Source organism: Plectrocnemia conspersa, unplaced genomic scaffold, assembly GCF_051122295.1.
Source record: "Plectrocnemia conspersa isolate PC_06_02 unplaced genomic scaffold, ASM5112229v1 ptg000014l, whole genome shotgun sequence".
Taxonomy (NCBI): domain Eukaryota; kingdom Metazoa; phylum Arthropoda; class Insecta; order Trichoptera; family Polycentropodidae; genus Plectrocnemia; species Plectrocnemia conspersa.
This window is the reverse complement of record NW_028277178.1, coordinates 223,828-246,933: the sequence shown is the minus strand read 5'-3', so window position 1 is coordinate 246,933 and position 23,106 is coordinate 223,828. Positions and strand designations below refer to the sequence as shown.

Here is a 23,106-nt window from a genome sequence, read left to right as displayed (position 1 = left end):
TTAAGGACTATATTATTCCGAATTTAATATTTTTATTAATTTTCTTTGCATACCGTGAGCAAAACAGTATTGATATAGATTGGAAACCCTGATTGTGACTCCAATGACATAAAGAGCAATTTGATGGTCGTATTATTTTATTTTTTTAATATTTATGCTTTTTACTATATACATTTAGTTAATCATTCTTCCTTCCTCTGTGAGAAATAAAAAACAACTTTACAATACCAAAAATTAGATTTTGTTTTTTCACTACATATAGCACTTGGCTTAACGAAGTTAAATTTATTTTGAAGGTTTTTTAACGTTTTAAATGTTGAGGGGTAAAACTTTGAAATGGTATTATAAAACAGAAATTTTCTTTTTCCTTTTGTTTTTTGCCGTTGTTTATCTGGTAAATTGAATAAACAGGGCATATTTACAAAGAAAGACAGAACAAAAAAGTGGTTGTAAAATATTTTCCCATAAAAGTGAACTAAAGATATTCCTAAAAGAAAACTAAATTCAAATATAGAAATATATAGCATAATGTGAATAATAAATATTGAAAACCATTTTTATTATTTTAAATTAACTTTGCAAAAATTAAGTGGGCAATTCTAATGATGTACATCTATGGTCGTAACTTTAGTCATTACTGCCAAATCGCACGCGTGCTTTTGACGTTTGAAGTGACACTGCAGCACGTCTCTCTTCCGTCATGGGGAAGTTAAACGTAGCGGTGCTGCGATATTTATCGAGAGAAGACTTTCGCGTCCTGACGGCGGTTCGTTTTTATCGCATCATACTTACGTTTTCATGGTAACAACTTCATTATTATGTCGTCGTTAGATCGAAATGGGCATGAAGAACCACGAGCTGGTTCCCGGGGCGCTGGCGGCGTCCATCGCCGACCTCCGGCACGGAGGCGTTCACAAACTGCTCAAAGAACTATGCAAACAAAAGCTGCTGAGTTACGAGCGAGGAAAACACTGTGAGTTTCCTCTCTTTTCTCTTCTCTGAAGATTCGATAACGACTCGATTGTGCGTTTAAAGACGACGGCTTCCGACTGACGAACGCGGGATACGACTATCTAGCGCTGAAAGCTCTAGTCAACCGCGGCGTAGTGGCTTCTTTCGGCAACCAGATAGGCGTGGGAAAGGAATCCAACATATACACGGTGGCCGACGACGACGGTAACGCGCTCTGTTTGAAACTTCACCGGTTCGGATATATATATACTTGTATGCTCGCCTCTGTGCGTTATTTTCTTTATGTGTTTTTTTCCGCACAGACTGGGCAGAACTTGTTTTCGTAACGTAAAGAATAAACGAGAGTATCATCAGCATCGCAATCGAGCGTCTTGGCTGTATTTGTCTCGCATATCTGCCACTAAAGAGTTCGCTTACATGAAAGCGCTTCACGATAGAGGATTCCCGGTGCCCCGTCCCATCGACTACAATCGCCATTGCGTGATTATGGATTTAGTGAAAGGCGGTCCTTTGTGAGTAACTTTATTTCAATCTATTCATAAAACGATCGATACAATAATACAATTTTGTAATTAGAACACACGTAACTTCGGTTCCGGACGTGGAAAGCCTCTACGACGACTTAATGAACATGATAATTCGATTCGGCAACTGCGGCGTCATCCACGGAGACTTCAACGAGTTTAATATAATGATAGACGAAGAAGGAAGTCCGGTGATCATCGACTTTCCGCAAATGATCTCCACTTCGCATATGAACGCGGAGATGTGAGTTTTATTGTAGCTTTTATAAAATGTAGTAGAACCTCTTATAGGTTTATTTATCGGTAACGTTAAAATGGCGGCTCGTCAAATCGAATCTAGACTCGATGCAAAACAGCAGTTCGTCTTTGAAAAGCCCTTTGGCTCTAATGACGACACTGGGGATAGATCCATGCGAGAGTAAATATTTTATGTGATTGTTTATCGGGCAGTTCTCTATCGCGTAAGTTCCAGCCTTCGCGGGGCAATCGAACCTAGAATGAAAATTAACAATAGAAACTCTTCCGACTCGACCGAATCGAACTTCGTTCTATACTTAGGAGCGATCCTTAAGAACACGTCTTTGTAGTAGACTAACAGTTGCTCCATGACATAGCAACCGTTTTGCGTCCTCAGATTGTCTAAATATATCTCGCAAGAGTCGGGATTATAACCGTCGCTGCACTTGTACATTTCCACCTTGTTCATATAAAAAAATGTTCATCTGTAGTTTCTCACTTCGATAGATAATCAATTTTGACAAACCTTCGCTACCCAGTTTGTCGGAAGATCCTTCTTGACCACAATATTGCCTCTCAATAAGTAATTACCTTTAGATTCTTGATAAATAACAAAATCGGACAACACTACCGGTAGGTCTTCTTTGTTCCTGCATTGCTCGAGCTTCTTCATTAGAACTTTTCTTTTACTATATCCGTCGCTCAAGTTTTGATAAAAAAGTATATTTAAAAATATCATCCAAGTGACGTGCTTCATTTTTTGACATTGAATGCTATGCGAATCGAAATCGTGACATAATTGCATTATAATAACAGGAAGCTATGCTAATGATCATTTGTGATTGTGTTTTTTTTAGGTATTTCGACAGAGACGTCAATTGTGTGAGAGAATTTTTCAAAAAACGATTCGGATACGAAAGCTTTCTCTATCCTAAATTCTCCGATTTAGAAAAAGACGACGAAATGGACAAAGAGATCGCCTGTTCTGGGTATGGTTTCACTGCAGAAATGAACGACGATCTGATAATGGTATAATGGACGTTTTCCTATTAGATTTATATCATAATTTGTATGAAAATAATACACCAATTATTTTCAGCAATATGGTTTACCGAACAGCGTTCCGATTTACGACAACGAAGAGATCGAACAAAACGATGACCTATTAGAATCCACCGGCAGTAAAACGTATTCTGAAACGGAAATAGAAACACTGAGACGACAGGTGATGAATTCGTTCACCCATATATAATATTATATATAGATTATCGAAAACCTATGATTTTTTAAGGCTGCAGTGGAGAGTCAAATCAAATGCTCCTTTGCTTTAATTTCGGCCATTGCCAATTTTTCGTCATCTTGTTAATTCTGTATCAAAAGTTCACATAATTTATTTAAATGTCCCGCGTATAAAAAAAGTATGTTGTTGCATATCAATCAGCGCTGTCGTAATTTTATTTTAATTATAAATATCGGACAATATGACATTGTAATGACTCTTTTATCGCATCGAGCTTATATGAGAGTATTTTTTTCTAAAAGCTATTTTATTCCTGATAACTAATTTCGTTTTTTATATCTACAGGTAAACTTTTTGTGTTCTTCGGCTTATATTTAATTTTGAGATCCTCCTTTTTTTGTGAAGATGCTCCAAGCTTACCCTGATTTATAAAAAAGATGACAAGTCACGAATTCGCCAGTAGCTTTCAGTACCTGCGAAAATATTTGAAATTATATTAAAAAATTATAACAATATGCGACTTACAATAAGTGAGAATCGAATGGAACATATCCAATCCGAATTATCCCTTCTCAGAAGTCAAAAATCCATGTCAAAAGTAATTTTATTGTTTTTGCTGTGAATCTATGACTTCTGAGAAGTGATAATTGTTTTTGCGCCCTCCTATACTCTCATATCAGAAGTAAGAACATCAATCATATTTTTAAAACATGGTGTATTAATAGAGCAATATGCGAGATGCGACGTGTCTATGGTTCTTCTTCCGCTATTCTCCTCTGAGAGTTGAGTTAGCTTAGTTTGTATTTTGGACACTACTTTTAGAACTTCCATACATATATATATATAGGTGAAAATGTGTTTGGACTTTACTAGTTAAAATATAACTTCACTGTAACAGTTACACATCGCATGTATATAAATAATATGTATATACTACTAAGTATGAAAATGTTGAAATCATATATCAGCTGTCAGATAAATTATATTTTCACTAGTGAAACTGTATATCTACCGATTAAAATATACTCCAAAGTGATTTTACTGAAATGATATATTTAAAAAAATATTTTCGGGATAGATTCAAGACTGTTTTTCATAGCATTCCCCCGAGAATTTCTGGTTTAGAATCAGGCCCATCAATTCATCTTATTTTAGGAGGGAGGGGGGGGAGCAAAAATTGGCCAGTTAGTGGTTACTTTCTTTAATATTTCACCTTCATTAAGATGCATAGTATTTCATTAAATGATATTTTTTTGGCCAAATTCAAGGGGGGAAAATGTTCATACCTGCCCCCCTCCCCTCCAAATGCCGTCCCTGGTTCGCACAATTATGAGTTTTTTGTAATGAAAATGAAAACCAAAAAATGTAAAAAACTTTTTTTTTTTAATTTTTGCTTTATAATCAGGGACATCATTCCAGCTTTTTTCAGGGAGAGGGGAATAAAATGGATTGGTCTTTTTTTAATATTTCATTAAAATTCATAGTATTTCGTTTTTCTGGCCAAATACAAGGATCTTCTGCATTATTGTACACAGCAAAAGTAAATTCATCATCTTCACTACCGACATTTACAGAGTTACTATTTTTTTACGTTTATTTGACATTTTTGCATTAAAAATACTTTTTTTAAATGGCTTAGACGTGAACCCGAACGATTAATATTTCAAACTGTCTGAATGAATCAATTGAATGACTTAAAACAATAAATAACATTAAAAATTCCACTTAAGTATTGCATATGAAATTCTGCCGCAGCAGTGGCTTCCGAGCGCAACGGAAAAACGCCCATGCTGCCATAGTGGCGGCATCCAATCGCAAAAAGTTAATTTTAATAAATTAATAAATATTTGTTGGGCGTTGTGATTTTTTTCACAAGTAACCGGTATCTAGTTGTATACGCGCACTAAATCCTAGAATCCTATAACTAACTGTCACTGTCTGGGCCTCTGTAGTCTCCCTATATTATACTTATTCCCTGAGGGATTTCTCGGCTACGCGGTTCAATGGTCAAATCCAAGGGCTTTCGGATGCTCGGATGACATCAATCGACCTCTGTTAGAATTCGTCTTTCGCGATTTTGTACATATCAGGCACAAGTCAAATATATTTATATATGATCCAGAAATTATAGTACAATGGTTTTTTTTTTACTTCGATCGAAGTTTTTCAGCCGGTCGTGTGATCTCCGGAAATTCCTGGAGCAAATTTTGGTAATATGATATTTCTGAGATATATTTGTTTGGTTATCTAATATAACGAAACTGCAATGAAATACGAAAGTAGTGTGATGTTTTTTATATTGAGATTAATTGCTCTCTTTCCTCTATATCATGGTTTCCCAAACTATGTTCCGCGGAACACTGGTGTTCCGCGGAGCCGAAATAGGTGTTCCGCGGAGCCGAAATAGATATTTCACAAAAATTTGAAGTAGATTAAAAATATTGTTAGTCTTGCTAATACATAAAAATTGTTTATAAATCTGATAAAAAAACTTGAAAATATGTTCTAAATATTCAACATTGATGTGTACAAATTCTGGAGGGAAAAGTTTCATATGTCAGTGTTTGTTATGAAAACTTTATTTATGTGATGTCACTTTTATGCAATTTCTTTGGTGCCACGAATGCCACTTTTTACACGATTAATTTACGCAAATTCACTTGTACGTGATTTTTATACAAGATTTTTCAATCTTAGGATCCAAACTGTCAAATTTACAAAAGGTTATGGCGGATAATTTTTCACGCCTTTTTATTCTACGTATTAATTTATTGCGTTAAAACAGGATTGGGTGTATACTTTTGGAAATGTAAATTAATTAAATAAAGTTTGCATAAAAATGAATCGATTTTCTTGTACATTAATTTAGTTTGATTGCTACATATTTTTTACATTTTGCCAAAAAAAAAATTTACTGAATTTACATATTATTCAAAAACTACCCATGGATCTTTGATTGAAAACAGGAAATTTGACGAAATAAAGGCCAAATACTTTTACTAATACGTCTACATCGAAGAAGAAAATAATCCAAAAACTGTGATTTCTTAAAATCGAATAAAGAACAAGTGTCATCTATGAACAGACCAAAATTAAAGTACGATGAAAGTTATATAAATTTTGGATTTACGTATATTGGCAATTCAGATGCTCCTGATGCAATGTGTGTTTTGTGTCAAAAAATACTCGCAAACAGTTCTTGGGCTCCAGCTAAGCTTCGAAGGCACTTCGAAACAACACACTCTGATTCCAAGGAAAAGACATGCAATATTTTAAGAGACAGCGTGACTCACTAGAAAAGTTCAAATTTCAAATGATTACAATGGCTGAAACTGAAAATGAAATGTTTCACGACGCATTAAAGATATTTCTACTAGAGTTAATTCGTCGACTTGGACTTTGCAGTGAATATACATTGCAAATGGATAAATCTACAGATGTTGCAGGACTAGCTGTGCTATTGGTATTTGTTCGTTACACATATGATAAAAGTAATGAAGAAGATTTACTCACGTGTGCATATCTACATGGAAAAACTACAGTATTAATGATTACATTACAAAACAAGAAAACTGTAAGGTGTTGTATCACGTATCCTGAAAGTAGCTACAAGAGATACTAGCAGTCACTGTATTTTGTATAGACTTGCACTGTTGACTAAAAAAATTTCCACAAATTTAAAAAATGTTATGAAGAAGCCGTGAAAATGATAAACTATGTAAAATCTAGACCACTTGAATCCAGATTAATTAAAATTTTGTGCGATGAAATGGGTAGTGAACATAAAGCACTTTTATTACATACTGAAGTGAGATGGCTATCCAGAGGAAAAGCACTATTAAGACTTTATGAACTTCGAAATAAATTATTAGTCTTCTTGAAGGCACAAAATAATTTGCAACATTATTTTATCAAATTTTTACCAAATCCTTCCTGGTTGATACATCTTGCATATCTGGCGGATATTTTTACAAAGTGCAATGATGTTAACTTATTACAAGGAAAAAGTATTATAATTTTTAATATGAGAGATAAAATTTAATCTTTTGATAAAAAATTACAATTTTAGATTTTATCGGTTGAATCTAATAATTTTGATTGTTTTCCTGTCTTGTTTGAATGTTTAACCCTTTGCGCTCGTAAGTCGACTATGTGTCGACATCGTATTTCAAGCGTTGCACTCGAACGTAGACAATATGTCGACAAAACTTTGAATGCATTTATTGGCTTTGTGTTCAAGCAAATTTTGAAAATTTAAATTTAATAATATTAAAAAGACTTCTGCTAAACACATTTCAGTAATATTGAATTTTTAACTTATGCAAATAACTCAATAATTTTAAATTTACAAGTGTAAGTTTATTGTAAAATTTTTCATCGGAACATGGTCAAAGCGCGCGGTGTTAGGACGGCATCGCGCTAGACTGACAGATTTAGGTTGTCAATTATTTGTTCAAAAACTGATTTTTTCCTTCAAAGGGCATCTATATTTTTATGATATGGGATGAAACGGGATCATATGCTCTAATTGTGCATAATTATTACTTTATATTGTGTGTCTGCTATGAAATAAAAATAAAATTTGTAAGACGGAAAAAAGAGCGAGATGCCGTTATGCAAGCAGAGCTCGCTTACTCGCTCGCACTAATAAAACGAGCGATTGACAACTATCAACCTGGGTACTCAACTTAAATGATAATATTGGTCTCGACACATTTAATTTATTTTCGAGCTAGTAAATTACTAAATTATATAAAACAGAATTAGTAATCTGTGTTTTAATTATTTATAAATACATATATTGATTTTATTTTAAAAATTATCCGTATAATTACGAATGACGATATAATATTGAATTTTAAGGACGTGACGATGAATTCGATATTAACCGTGATATTATTACTGTGACAAGTAATAGTATGCGTTTATGCTAAGACTATTTTTACCAATTTTAAATCTGTTACAAGTATTTAAAGTTTCAAGTTATAGGATAATCTTTTAATGTAATCATTTTTTATGATCAATTTATTTATATTTTTAAAAACTGTTTTAATAAATTCAAAACTTAAAAATTTAAAAATAAAGCCACGAGGCCAAACTACGCTGGTTTGCTCTAGGTGTAAGAACGCCTGCCAATCCAAAACAGATCCCCACAAAAAACAATGTAATATTTATCATTTCTGCCTCAAATGGGCAAATACATACGAAAAACTTATAGAATATTTGTCTAAATATAAAATTTGATCATTTTCACAAAATATAATAAACTTTTACCGGCCCCACCTATTTTTTTTTATGTACAAAAAAATTGGGTGGGGCCTGGCCCCGATTGCATTTATATTATCACCACAGCTGATATTTTTGAGCGCCATTTCGAAATTTGTTAATATGTGGGGGCACCTATTCATGCCGTATTTTTAAAAATATTATGGTTCAAATAATTAATTTACAGCCTTAAATTATACTAAAAAGCCATTTTATTAGGCTCAAATGCTTACGGCACCTTTAAATGTCCAATGAGTACTGGCGATTTTCTTTATGACACATATAGAAGTCATCCGCGGTGAAAGGGTTAAAAGTCTTGTAAAACATATTTTTTTCAGTGAGTTTTAGGATTGTATTGTACTTATATAAATTTATCCATATTTAACACTCTAAAGGTGAATGACTCAAATATGCGTCATTGAAAAACTATTGTTAAAAGTCGTTTATGCACAACATAATCAACACTTACACGTTTAATTGGATAAGATTTAAAACACAGTTTGTAAATTAGTGATATCTATTATATATTGTTAACTATAATTACAGCTTACAATCAATAGATGTCGCTTAGCAGTTAGGGCTTAATTTTAATAATAGCGCATTCTTAATATTAAAATGTTTAGTTTTCTGCGGGGACCTGAACCGATAGTCTCTAGGATGTCAGTTCAACGCCTTAAGGACTACGACATTCCGGTTATACAAGACAATCTAAATATAAAGTTGTAAAATCGCCATGACGCGCTTTCAATGTCTCTCTGTACAACATATAACTGAAGAATATAGACAAGGTTATTTTGCTCGTGTAACACCATAGACCAGAGGTCGGCAAACCTTTTTTGTGAAGGACCAGATTGTAAATATTTTAAGCTTAGCGGGCCAGGAAGCAAAATTAAAATGAGCTTTATCATTTCTTTCAAATATTCAAATGTAGTGTAAATTTTAAATATAAGCACTGTTTTTGTTTTTAGCTCTAAGTTTAATCTGTTAAGAAATCTCATGATATCTGCAGCAAAGGCTAATTCTCAAATATATTTAATATTAGATAATAATAGCCGAGGGTGGGGTTTTTCGTTGAAAAAAAATTTTAATCGCTCCTATGATTTAAAAAATCTTAGTCAACCTATACCATGACTGGGCCATTGGACTACTGTATAGTAGAGAAAGTCGAAATATACGGCTTATATTATGATAAAAAAATAGTCACAGAACTGATGATGGTTAAGTTCACGATAGTTAATAAAGTTTACGGTTAATATAATTGCTTTAATAATACACAATAAATTTAAATGTTTTCTATAGTACCTGTTGGTGAATAGTGCATTTTTACAAAAATCATATTTTTTTCTAAAAAAGCTTATTCTTGTTCTGTTTTTAAATTTACCACCATCAGATGTTACACATTTTATTCGAAATTCACTTTAAAATGTACTTTGTTAACGTTTTTCAACTTTATTAATAATATTTTCATTTGTAGTAGTTCCATGCAAACTATTCGTCAAAACTAATTTTTCAGTCACTTAAACATAGCATTGACTGCTTGAATAAATAATTTAGTGCAAACCAGTAACTTACTTAGTAACTTACTGTTTGCAGAAGCCTTTAAAAATGGATAAATACTGCTACTATTTATACATAGCCCTTTACTTATAAAAAATATTAACTATTTGGCAAAGGCTACATGTAATATATTGACTTAAAGAGCCATGCGAAAGCCTGAATTTAGCAATGGTGTTAAGAGTCGAAAATAATTTAAATTCACCGAATTGAGTTAAAAAAACTGCTATTTAGTTGTCTATTGATGTTACACACAATGTGCTTATCTTTTAGCAACTGTTCTCGCCGAAAAACCTTTTGCAATAGACGAACAAATCTATTGCAAAAGGCGTTACGTGGGCACTGAAGATGCTGTCAAATTTAAACTGCATAACGTCACAGTGAAATCCAAAGCATAGGAGCACCTTATAAGGTGATACCTAGCTAGCTCCTTAACTCGACGGTTGACCGCTCTATTATAGCACATACTTTGATTTTTTTAAATGTCAAATCTAACAATTACTTGCAGGCCGGATTAAAATAAGCAGAGGGCTGGATTTGGCCGTAATCTGACCTCTGCCATAGACAGTGAATATATTAAAAAAATATCTAATTTAAATTGGCCTTCTTTTTCGTATTTTAAATATTCCTATCCTAAGTGCACGTAAACGCAGGACAAATACCCCCTGGACATATATCCCCCATCAAAACTCCCCTGGACATTAACCCCCCCTCCCACCCCCCCGTACAAATAATACCCTATGCAAATAATTAGTATTGATACTGATTATTTGTATTAAACATTATATTAATAAAATAATGACCATTTAGTATAAATACTAACAACTTATATAAAATACTTATATAAAATATTGTCAGGGGGGTTAATTGTCAGGGGGTTATTTGCACGAGGGGTCAATGTCCAGGGGGGTTTTGACGGGGGGTTATTGTCCAAGAAATATATTTCCAGGCGGTTAGTGTCCTAGAACCATATTTACTAATCTACATTCTCCTTTATATATGGACCTTCGCTTCACTTTATTCGAAATCTCATTATCGGCAACTTAGCGTCAAAAGTGTTAAATTTTCTTTTAAAAATCATTGATTAAATCGTCAAAATGTATCCTTTTGCTTAAAACATATGTACTGATGTGCATATTGTTTGTGTTTTATTTATTGTAAGGTGCATAACAATTTTTCGTATTATCTATGTTTTAAAAAATATATTATATGTTATTATATGTTTTATTTAACTAACAGTATATTTTTTTATTTTTTATAATACGTTTATTGTAATCTGATTTTCTATAAAGTCTAAAACATGTTAATGGGAATATATTAACTATTTACCAAGAAAAAACAACAATTAAAAAAACTAAAAAGTAAGGTTTTACTAAAAAAAAAACAACAAGTAAAAAACTTGTGCTCTTTGTAATTTTAATCTTGATTAAATTATATTGTCACCATTATTTTTTTGTATGAACGCAAATTGTTGATCGATGTTATGAGCGCTATAGAACGAGCGCGATGCGCAAGATAATAAGCGCATTGCGCAAGATAATAAACGATAGGTGCAAAAAAATACAAACAGTCCAATATTTTAATTATTCAGAATTCATATGACATCTAGCTATTTACAAATTTCCTAATGGTTATAAACCCCTGCCGCTACATCACTCAGCTGTTTTTTTAAATAATTCATTTATTTGTTTTACCGCGCATTTGATTGCGATGGACGAAAAATCATCTAAAAACATCATTACATTTACCTTCCTATACTATGTATACCTAATACTATGTCCTTTTTTTTTTTGTGAATAGTAAGTACAATTCTTCGTGAACACATTTCAATAAATTATTTTTTTCTAAGTTTAATGGTTAACGTTCTACAAATTATTTAAAAAATTGCAATAAAAAAAGTTATTTTCCGATTAAAGTATTTAAATTATAATATATTTTTCATATTTAATTTATTGTTTTTTAACTAAAATACTGAATAACTATCAATCTTTCGCTGTGCTAATTTTAATTTGTAAAAAGATTAATCAAAACATGTTTTATTTCATTTTTACTTTTAAAAATTGAACTTAAAAAAAATCTTGAAATTAAATACGAGCTGGCACTACCCCAACCAAAAAAAAAATACGAGTGCAAAGGGTTAATTGAATTGAATTTTCAAGTTGATAAAGTATTTTTAGAACACCTATAAAACTTGAAAATAACTTTCGGAATATTTTCCGAAAACTAGTAAGGACGATTCCTGGGTTCGGTATCCATTTTCCGTGACAGTTAAACCAGTGGACTTAAGTGCAAGGGATTATGAGAATTTAGTTAAATTAATTAATGACTCTGATTTGAAAGAAAAATATAAAGATCAGCCTTTAATGATTCTGGGCGAGTGTGACTGAAGATTTCCCCAATGTGTCAAAACAAGCTCTGGTTTGTTTACTGTCATTTTCCACGACGTATTTATGCGAAGTGGGATTTTAAAAATATATTTCAACTAAAACAAAATACAGAAATAGACTCGACGCTACGGCAGATATGAGAATACAACTGACTAATATTGTGCCTGATATAATAAAATTGTAATTTAAGAACCCAAAATCATCAGAGACATTAAGAGTTTTATTTTTTTGGATATTTTTATGTTTATTAAATAAATTTAATAACATTTTTTATCCAACTTAAAAAATAAGCTAAGTGTTCCGCCAAAATTTTCGGATTTGACAAGTGTTCCGCCGCTGAAAAAGTTTGGGAAACCCTGCTCTATATGTTTCCCGATTGTTTGTTTCACTTCTCATACTTTGATTGTTTTTATCACATCAAGTATATCTACAACAGCAGCTTTTCTCTAGGCTTATTGATTGCTTCAATATACTGAAGCTACGGCTTTTAGTGCATTGTATGCACGTCCAGTGGGCCCACCACTCCAAATCTTTTTAAAACTCAAATTTACTCCATATGGTTTGAAGGTGACAGTTAGGCTAAACCAAAATCTGACAATACTTGTAGAAGAGTCGCTTGACTACCGAAGTCCAAACTACTATGATGTCGATTTGGTTAACTCCACTGGTTGCGAGTTCAAGCTCTGAACTGTATTTCGAATTGCTACTGAAGTCACAAGTGACCATTCCGAGGCAGCATTCCGACTTAAATGTCGTCAGAGAACATAAAAAATTTTGCATACTTTTCTCTTTCCTGCCCTGTTTAAAAAATTACACCCCAATTGAGCAATGATTGAAATCTGTTCTTTTCCAATAAAAACAGCATTAAACATTTTCTACTTAAAACAGGCCCTGTTTTTATATTCAAATGTTTGCATAAACATCGTACGGTCTCGATCGGGAGTCTCGTAATAGACTTGACGCCGATGTTTTGAATATCAAACATACCGACAGTTCTCTTTGATCTAGAAAGCGGCGTGTAGTCTTCCTCTGTGAAATCTTCTTCAATATCATTCATCGAGAACAATTTGCGCTTAAATACTTTCATCATCTCATGCGCGTCATTGGAAGATAACGTGGAAGAGGACTTTGCAGCCGAATCATACAAATTTAGAATTTGGGGATCTTATATATTACACCAAAGAACCGAACGATATGGATCTCACTCGCTTTTCAAGAGGCATGCACTACGAAAAAGGACAAAAGAATGAACGTACAGAGGAGTACTTAAACATCGGTATTAAAAGAGTAAACACAAATTTAACTAATCTTAGCTCATATACTAATTATGCTTATTATATTGAAAGCTATAACAAATCGACTATCGCGAAGGATATTATACACGATGGTCAAAGCGAAATAAAATACATCATAACTGATACGGACTATCCTAGAATGCCGTCAGTACTAAAAGCATAAAGTCCATCTTATAATATGCTGTCGGCAACTTGAAAACACTATGTTACCATTTAAGAGGTGATTACACGTTATCTGATAGAAGTGGTACTTCTAAATGACAAAAATGATCATTTGGATCAGCGGAATTATTGTAACGATACACTGGCGAGAGAATTAAACGCCCTTAAGAAGAAAACTCAGTGATGCACCAAAAGAGTATGATTTATCAAAGACAAGAAAATGTCATCGCACAAAAGAAAAATATAAAAAGCAGGTGCAAGATATGGGGCTTTTAAAAGCTTCTAGGACTTATCTTCGGTTTGATGAGGGCAATTTTCAAACTCAAAGCCTTCCAATGACGCGCAAGAGATGATGAAAGTATTTAAGCGCAAATCGTTCTCGATGAATGATATTGAAGAAGATTTTACGGAGGAAGACTACACGCCGCTTTCTAGATCAAAGAGAACTGCAGATACGTTTGATATTCAAAACATCGGCGTCAAGTCTATTACGAGACTCCCGATCGAGACCGTACGATGTTTATGCAAACATTTGAATATAAAAACAGCACCCGTTTCGAGTGGAAAATGTTTAATGTTGTTCTTATTGGAAAAGAACAGATTTCAATCTTCGCTCACATGGGCTGTAATTTTGTAAATATAGCAAGGAAGAGAAAAGTTGAGAGAATTTTTGATATCCTCTGACAACATGCAAGTCGGAACGCTACCTCAGAATGGTCACTTATGACTTCAGTATCAACTCGTAACACAGTTCAGAGCTTGAACTCGCCGCCAGTGGAGGTAACCAAATCGACGCCATAGTAATTTAGACTTCGGCAGCCAAGCGGACCTTCTACTTCAATCGTCAGATTTTGGTCCAGTCTAGCCGTCACCTTTGAACCACGTGTAGTTAATTCGAGCTTCAATAAGACCTGGATATTCTATGACATAGTTACGGTACAAACAATCGATGCACGTATAATTTATTACAAAATTATTACACGTCTGTAATAACAACTTTAATAACGTAATAATAATTTATAATTTGAGTTTTAAAATTTATTCCGAACTGCCTTCGTGTTTTATCTGTTATTTGAGTGATAAATAAATATGTAAGTTAATTGGGATTTTATAAATTGTGCAGAACTTTTTCTTCATAAATTCATCCATTATATCTGTTTGTTTATTATACTCAAAAGTTAAGTGTTTCCTGGCAATTTGTTTAAAATTTCCATTAAAAGTAGATAAAAAAAATGCATTAGCTTTTATTACTTCTTTGGTGGCTCGATTTCTTGTAGCATAATTGATCACATTTCTGAATATTTTCCATGTAAACTTATGTCGATCGCCACAAATATAACTATTTTTTTAATTTTTTACAGGTCGAAGATTCGCTTCAATTGGACGATGACACCACAAAGCGCGTCTTAACAAAATCGATAGTAGAGAACGACTCGGAATCGACTGTGAGCAAAACTGTAACAAAAAAATTATCTGCACAACTGCGCACGTTAGAATATATCAATACGCTTCCTCCCGTTGAGAACATAATTAAAGAGGAATACGAAGATTTTGTTACACCGGTACCGATAGAAGATCCCAAAGACGAAATCAGCGACGATATCAAAAGTTTTAACAAAGATTCTCACAGATACAAACTGGCAATGGTGGAAAAGGCGCTATCAGACGCTCGGTCCATTAGATCGTTCTCAACTACCGCTTCTACATTCGCTCCCGAAGTGATCAAAGATAAAATTAAGAAGAACTTTGACGTCAAACAGAAGAAGATGGAGAAGAAGCGGTGCGTCGTGAAAGGCGAGGCGAGCGCCGCCACCAGAGTGAAGAGAGACAGCAAAGACACCATCAAACAGAGCAAAGGATTGTGGGGATGGGATGAATAAATTCCAGATGATTAAATGTGTTAGATATATATTACAAGCCTGAAATTTTAATTAAAATTCTAATACAATCTCTATTGTTGTTTTATTTTGTCGACGATGATTATGAAAGGAACCATTTTGTATTATTAACATGATTAACATCTTCCAGTTGAAAACTCACACGGTATATAACAGTGTCCCGTAATTGGGTTTTGCCACAAGTCGCCTTATAAAAATATACAAATGTAGAAAAAATGGTTAAAATAAATATGTAATAAATATTTATTATTTCTACCTGTCATTTTTTAGCTTTTTCCAGGGGGTGGGGCAAAAGTGGGGTTAGCAAGTCGTTTGGTCGTTTTTTAATATTTCCATTTCATTAAGATTCATAGTATTTTATTAAATTACATGCATTTTTATGGGCAAATGTCCCCAAAACCAAATATTTCGTCGCAGTGGGCACGCTCGGTAACTGCGCCGACGCGATTTTATTGCTTTTGACGTGAATTTTTGACTTCCAGGAAGGGATAATTGATTTTGCGCCCTCCTATTGACAAAATTTGGTTTAAGTATACTTTGTCCAATACTCTTATATCAGAAGTCCGTAATAATATCTGTAAGAACAGCTTTCATATTTTTAAAACAAACATAGTGTAATATCGAAGTGCAAACAAACTTTAGCGACGGGATGGTGACGGGTGGCCATTAGACACAAATTGAGCCGCTGCAGTAATGTTTTTTATTACGATACGAAGTTGTATACATACTTCAACCCACGGTTTTGGATTCAGATCTAAGCACTAACCAGCATGCTTATCCTTACACGCAACAAATGACATGCATTTTTCTAGCCAAATTCAAGCAGGGGCAAATGCCCCTACCTGCCTCCCTTTCAAATGATGTTCTTGATTATTAATTCATATTATTAGTTAACATATATTTCAATTGTTTTTCTTTTTTAAGTAAAAATATTAAATATAAAATTTAAGTACCTTATATTTTTATTGTACTAACGGTGAACGCAGGCTAATATTTAGGCGTTCTGGATCGTTTGTGGGACATAATTCATGGAGTTCAACCAGAATACCGAGCCCAGAGCAGTCGGTCGTTATTGCATGATAATGCACGAGCGCATAAGGCGAACATTGTACGAAAATTCTTGGGAAATAAAGACATCGTAGTGCTTAGCCATCCTCCACACTCACCTGATTTGCCTCCCTGTGATATTTGGCTTTTCCCAAGGACTATGTTGGCGTTAAAAGGAAAATGTTTTGACACCATTGATGACGTCTATAAGGATTCAACCGAGGTCTTAAAGTCACTTACGAAAAAAGTATACAAAAGATGCTTTGAAGTTGTCTATAATCGTCTCCAGCGCTGTATAAAGTCAAAAAGGGTGAAAATGAAATAAATTAATATAATATTGCAGAATAACAAATGTGTTTTATTTGTCCTCGCGGATTTGGAACAGACAGTGTCGTTAAATATTCTTTTTTATATCGATATTATTATTGGAATTACTTACACATTTTTGTATTGAGAATATTATTTTCTATAAAGAGTTTTTTATTTTTATATGTATATATTTTTATATTTATGCTTTGAAAATAAATATTATTTTCGTTTTTCAATAACGTTTTCGAGCAAGTAATTTTTAATGGTTTTTATATATTTTATAAATGCATGGGGTGGATATAAGCAAAGAAAAATGTCTGAGGTCCACCATTTTTTAGCTTCCACCAGCGGCTTGTAATTCAAAAATATACTTTTCTTGTAATTCAAAAATATACTATATGTCCTATATTTTTATTCTGACTGTGTGCTACTTTTATTCTAGCCATTTGATATTTATTCTGACCCTGAATACATAATATAATTTATTATGATCCAGCTGCTTATAAAATTTTAACCGAGATTTGATTTTTATTCTGACCCAAAGTTCATTTAAATTATGATCATATAATATGTTGTATTTAAATAAAGACGCTATCGTTAACTCGTCTTGTTAGCTCTTTCTGTTAGCTGCTCATTTCTGTTAGCTTCTTTGTGGTTATGTTTTGTCGCGCAGATGACAGATCTGTCAAAAGCGGCGTGAGTTTGGCGTGCGATGTCGTTTCCGTTTCGGAAGACTAACGTTCGCGGGGGCGTAGCCCGAAAGCGACAGCCGTCACTCTGGCCTCCGTATTCTGTGCGTATTGCGTCGCGTTTGACCTTTTTCGGCACCTAACTAACCCGAATTGTCACTGTTCTAGGCGCCCACTCTCGTCAAGGAATTCGGCGCGATAGACTACGTAGACTTTTCTCCGGCGGAACCCCACTACTTCGCAGTGACGTGCTCCGTTCGCGTGCAGGTGACGCAAGCAGATCTTCGAAATTCCTTCGAACTAGGGTAGAACTGACTTTTCACTTTTCCAGGTTTACAATCCAATCACCCGTCAAGTGGTGAAAAACCTATCCAGGTTCCGGGAAGCGGCTTACGGAGGCGCTTTTCGATCGGACGGCAAATTGATCGTAGCCGGCGGAGACGAGAGTTTAGTTCGGCTGTTCGACGTGCAGTCCAAGAGTCTGCTGAGATTGTTCTCTGGCCACGAGGCACCGGTGAGTGATTTAGATCTCTCAGGTGGAGTTAAAAACATTGGCACTGTGTTCGCAGTTTGGAACTTTTTTTCAATTCTTTGCTAAATATATAGTAAAAAAACGCATTTCTTATTAAAAACATACCTGTTATCGATCGCCACATCTCATAAGACGGTGGTAATTTTTTGTAATTTACCTGTAACTTTCAGACAATTCTCCTCGAAGGAGAACGTCTGGTCACCTAACCTCTAGTGAATAAATAATTAAGGAAAATTACACCAACTCTCACCAACAAAACGGTAGATTGCTTCCGAGTAGAATCAAAAAACAACATTAAATGTACAATTAAAAACAACAACAACTCGAGGAAGAAACTGAATACTACTTTTAGGACATAAGAGAGTAGACCCTAAGGATAAAAACATACTCCAAATAATAAAACGAAAAATTCTGAAACTTTAGGAAAATTTAATAAATAATTACCTGAATAATTTAACAGCATATAAAGTAACAGAATATTCTCTTTGAAAGCAACGAAAAGGTTAAAAAGACGTATAACCTATATGCCGCCGTTCAAAACGATAAACGATCGAGATTGGGCGAGAGATAACAAACAAAAAGGCAACCCTTTCGCTAAACATATTGAGGAAGTCTTGAAACCCAATGAAATTAAAATACATGACAACGACACAGGAAGCTAAAAAAAATATGTAACACCAACAGAAGTAGCTATAGAAATAATAACTAATATTAATTCAAATAAAGCACTCGAAACAACTTAATAACTGGTGAAATTATGAAAAAGCTTCCAAAATAGGTAATAGTTAAACTAACGTATTTAATAAACACATTGTTTAGATTAAAACGTGTACCCAGTGCCTGGAAAATAACAGAAGTAATAATGATTTCCAAGCCAGGAAAACCATTAAATGAAATAAAATCGTACAGACAGTATACGAAAAATGCAATTCTTTTAGGTAATTCAGCTTAGGTTCCGAAATTCACATTCTTCAATCGATCAGGTGCATCGCATGATTTAATATAAATAGCGCTAAAAAAAATATTTATTTGTCTATTTTATTCAGAATTAAAAGAAATAAAAACTGGAGTCCCACAAGGAAGTGTCCTATGACCGATATTCTATATGTTGTACACTGTGTTGTTGATTTGCCACAAATAGAGAACGTCACAATTGCAACATTCGGGGATGATACAGCAATAGTGGGCCTGACAGTGGGGATAGAAATAGCAAATACTACCGAAAAACTTCAAAAAGTTTAATGAATTAAAATCAGTACATATCAACTTCACTAATAAAATGGGATGTTTGCGATAAAGACATACATCGTGACCAAGGTGTTGAAGACGCCACCAGTGCTATAAAACGTTTTGCTGCTAAACAGGACAGCCCTTCAAACTGGTCTAGTTGTCATTACTGAAACTCGTTTACTATTAGTGATGGTGTAGTGTTGAACAGAAAACTTTTGAACGCCAATCAATGAACATAGTGTTCAAAACATAAACGATTAATACTGGTAATAAAGACCAGTTAAATGTTTAAAAATATACTGTAATTTTGCCAAATACATGCAGCTTATTATCCATTTAAGTGCCACTCAACTTTTACAAATGTATTTTTTTTCTATTATAATTAAAATATTTAAAAGTTACATAAATTGAAGTCATTTTCATAAACGAGGAGATAGATAGATCGACAAACGCCCATATCACATAATTAACCAATTTGTAATAATTTCAGGTTCACAGGACGTACTTTACCCAAAAGCAAACGAACATAGTCAGCTTTTCGGACGACAGGAGCGTCCGCATATGGGACATAGCCACCGAGGCGAACGTCTCCACGTTCAAAGAGCACGATGATTATATCAGAGCCGGAGCAGCGAGTCCCGTGTCGCCCGACATAATCCTGTCCGGGGGATACGATGGCGTCGTTAAGATGTACGACGCCAGAACCGGAAAGTCAACCTTCACTGTGAACCACGAGAGCCCCGTCGAGGCGACGCTGTTTCTGCCCACCGGCGGGATATTTCTCAGCTGCGGGGGTACCGAGATCAAAGTCTGGGACGCCTTCGCCGGTGGAAAACTCCTCGCTAGCTTCTCTCAGCACCACAAGACCGTCACGTGCCTCTGTTTGGCCACGGAAGGCAAACGACTCATGTCCGGGTCGCTAGACAGACACGTCAAGATCTATGATTTATCCACGTTCAAAACGATACACACCCTGGACTATCCCAACGCCATCTTGAGCATGGGAATATCGCAAAACGACGAAACTCTAGTCGTCGGAACCGTGGACGGTATGATTTCTATAAAACGCAAGGAGCAGATCAAAGTGAAGGAGAGCGAGAAGACGACGACGACAGCACGCGTACCGGCGCACATAGATCAAGTGGTACCTCAGCAGAAGCGAGAAAAAATGGCCCGCTACGACATGCACATAATGAAGTTCCAGTATTCGAAGGCGCTGGACGTCGTCCTGGCTTCGTACGTCTCGACTAAGACTCCCGAGATAACTGTTTCGGTGCTTCAAGAGCTGATCAGGCGGAACGCGCTGCATTCGGCGCTGGCCGGAAGGGAGGAGAAGAGCCTGATCGCGATGCTCAAATTCTTGATAAAGAATGTAGGCGACGCCAGATTCACAGGAACGCTGCTCAAAACGGGGAACGTCCTGATGGACTTGTACGGCGACTCGGTCGGCTCGTTGCCGTCCGGCGCGATCAAGTATTTTAAACTATTCGAGAATCAACTGCGAGAAGAGATCGAGATCGCCAAGGACATGGCATCTCTGGACGGAATCTTCCATCTGATCCTGGCCAGTTCGGCAGCGGACAAAAACTTGGAAACGGAAGACGAATTGCCTACGTATCGCACGCCTTCAGCGAACGCTGATAAAAACTTTGTTATAAACGTGTCATGATACAAGTTGTAGTTGGAACATTAAATGTATATTAAATTAAGTGATTATTTTGATAAAAAATGTCTCATTACTAAAACGTTTAAATCCTATTTTTATTAATGCCTCAACCTGCAGCTCACCGGCCATTGAAGTTAAAAATGAAAACAAATTTACTAAAATTGTTGGACCTTACTTTAACAAAAAAACAAGGGTCGATGTTAAATATCTCAGTCATGCAGGTATAGCGTAGAATCTACCACTGCGACGAATCATTAACATCAGCCAAAGAATCGAAAACTAGAAGTGACGATAGAATTCCCTCGATTCTTTAGGCTATATATGAGCTAGAACATTACCATACTCGATTGCTTCTGCCACGACTCAATTATTAAACAACCGCTTCGGAGCTAAGCCAAATCGACAGAGATGATCTTAGGAGCCTGAGAAAATAAGCAGTTTTTACGTCAACCCTCCGATCTAACTAGCCGAGCATTAACATTTTGTAAATCTATAAGTAAAAGAACATCTGTTATACACTAAGCAAATATAATCAAAACATATGTACATATAAAACATAATATAAAAAACTGGTATTATAATTTATTTTTTAATCCACAGTGTTTCTATATTCAATTGAGGAAACCCGTTACGTTTTTATTTTGAAGATTGTCCTATGAATATTATACAAATTCACACCTTCGTACAATATTCCCCTGGCCGTACTCGTTCTCTTATCCTTAAATTATCTCTATTTCTAGTGTTAAATCTATGTACATTTTTATTTCTTATTAAAATACTTTGGTAACGTATTATTTTCGAACTTACATATAAGTAAAATTGTAAAACATTTATCCTCAATAATTCTTGAACATCCAACTATTCCAACCTTTATTTTGTACTTTTTGCAACATCGTTTTATCAAATTTATTAAGCTTATATAATATTGTTGCATAATAATTGAAGTTGGGCAATATAATACGCGTACATAAAGTATGTAAATAAATAATATATAATTTTTTTCAAAAATAATTATTAACGGTAGCAGCAAAAGGTTAAACTAATATCATTTTTGCCACTAATTTGCGATTTTCTTTTTATTTTAATTGTTCTTACACATTAGTATTTAATAACCTGTCCAATTTAGGAAGATAAGAACGATAACTTGAAGAAGTTCTCTTGACTATGTAACACGCTCGATTCTGTCGAATCGATCTTCGATATATCGAGGCAATATCATGATTATAACGTATAAAATAATTCCTCCTTACCCATGACATTGCATACTTCCCAACACAGAAACAAAAATATTATAATATATCATAGTGCTCTCAGCGTCATTTTAAATATAAGGATGATAAAAATACTACGATTTATAGTAAATATATTTATTAATAAACAAACGTTACATCACAATAATAATATATTCACAGTAGGGTTGCCAAATTTTTAGTCTTGTATTTTATACTCCAAATATAGCAGCCGGTAAAACAGAGAGGCAGGATTGAAAGACCTTTGAGGTTAACTATCAATCGTGCTAAAGATATATAGAGAATTTTGTATGAGTTACCCGGCAGCCCTACAAATATTGTTTTAGCACATTTTGGTTTCACTTTTACAGTTAAACCGAATTAAACATTACATAATAAAATATTTAGGCAATTAATGATGGCTCATTAAAATGTATAATTTAAAATATTGATAAATCACAATTGCTGTTGATAATTATATCCGATTAATTTAATTTTAAATAATTATAAAATAAACAAATATAAAATCGCAATATCTAAATCAGAAGGCACCTTTAATAATATATATGTGTATAAATTTAATATTTATAATAACTAAGATTCGATATCTAGTTTTTTTATGTAAAATTCTGCGTGCATTTTTGCCGAGATATTAAAGAATCCGCACCTGTTTAAAATATTTATGTCTAAAAATAATATAAATCCACCGAGAGAATAAAAAATTGGCCAATTTGTAAAAAAGTAGTGAACATTTTTGAATTATTTTATATCTATGCAAAATGTTCACAGCAAATATAATTTAAAATATGGCATAATTTTACATATAAATTAAGTTATCATATCCTCGTAACAACAGTAAATATATAATCT

The 23,106-nt window shown here is 34.1% G+C and overlaps 3 protein-coding genes across 3 annotated transcripts; 2 read left to right on the top strand and 1 right to left on the bottom strand.

Moving 5' to 3' along the window:
* The first annotated feature begins 636 nt into the window (after positions 1–636).
* On the top strand, positions 637–15,588 carry RIOK2 (RIO kinase 2). Its single transcript, XM_088203919.1, has 8 exons — positions 637–766; positions 832–973; positions 1,036–1,204; positions 1,275–1,484; positions 1,549–1,740; positions 2,591–2,762; positions 2,833–2,958; positions 14,998–15,588. Exons 1-8 carry the CDS (start codon positions 701–703, stop codon positions 15,514–15,516), a joined length of 1,596 nt encoding a protein of 531 aa, XP_088060045.1. The 5' UTR covers positions 637–700; the 3' UTR covers positions 15,517–15,588.
* Positions 1,482–16,830, bottom strand: LOC148225892 (uncharacterized). Its single transcript, XM_088203922.1, has 4 exons — positions 16,701–16,830; positions 2,260–3,446; positions 2,051–2,193; positions 1,482–1,988 (listed from the first exon to the last, which is right to left on the bottom strand). The coding sequence occupies exons 2-4, from the start codon at positions 2,536–2,538 to the stop codon at positions 1,790–1,792; spliced, it is 621 nt and encodes a 206-aa protein (XP_088060048.1). The 5' UTR covers positions 2,539–3,446; positions 16,701–16,830; the 3' UTR covers positions 1,482–1,789.
* A 724-nt stretch (positions 16,831–17,554) lies between these two features.
* Positions 17,555–21,070, top strand: LOC148225891 (U3 small nucleolar RNA-associated protein 15 homolog). The gene is made up of 4 exons (XM_088203528.1): positions 17,555–17,683; positions 17,748–17,846; positions 17,911–18,093; positions 19,832–21,070. Exons 1-4 carry the CDS (start codon positions 17,603–17,605, stop codon positions 21,008–21,010), a joined length of 1,542 nt encoding a protein of 513 aa, XP_088059654.1. The 5' UTR covers positions 17,555–17,602; the 3' UTR covers positions 21,011–21,070.
* The last annotated feature ends 2,036 nt before the right edge of the window (positions 21,071–23,106 follow it).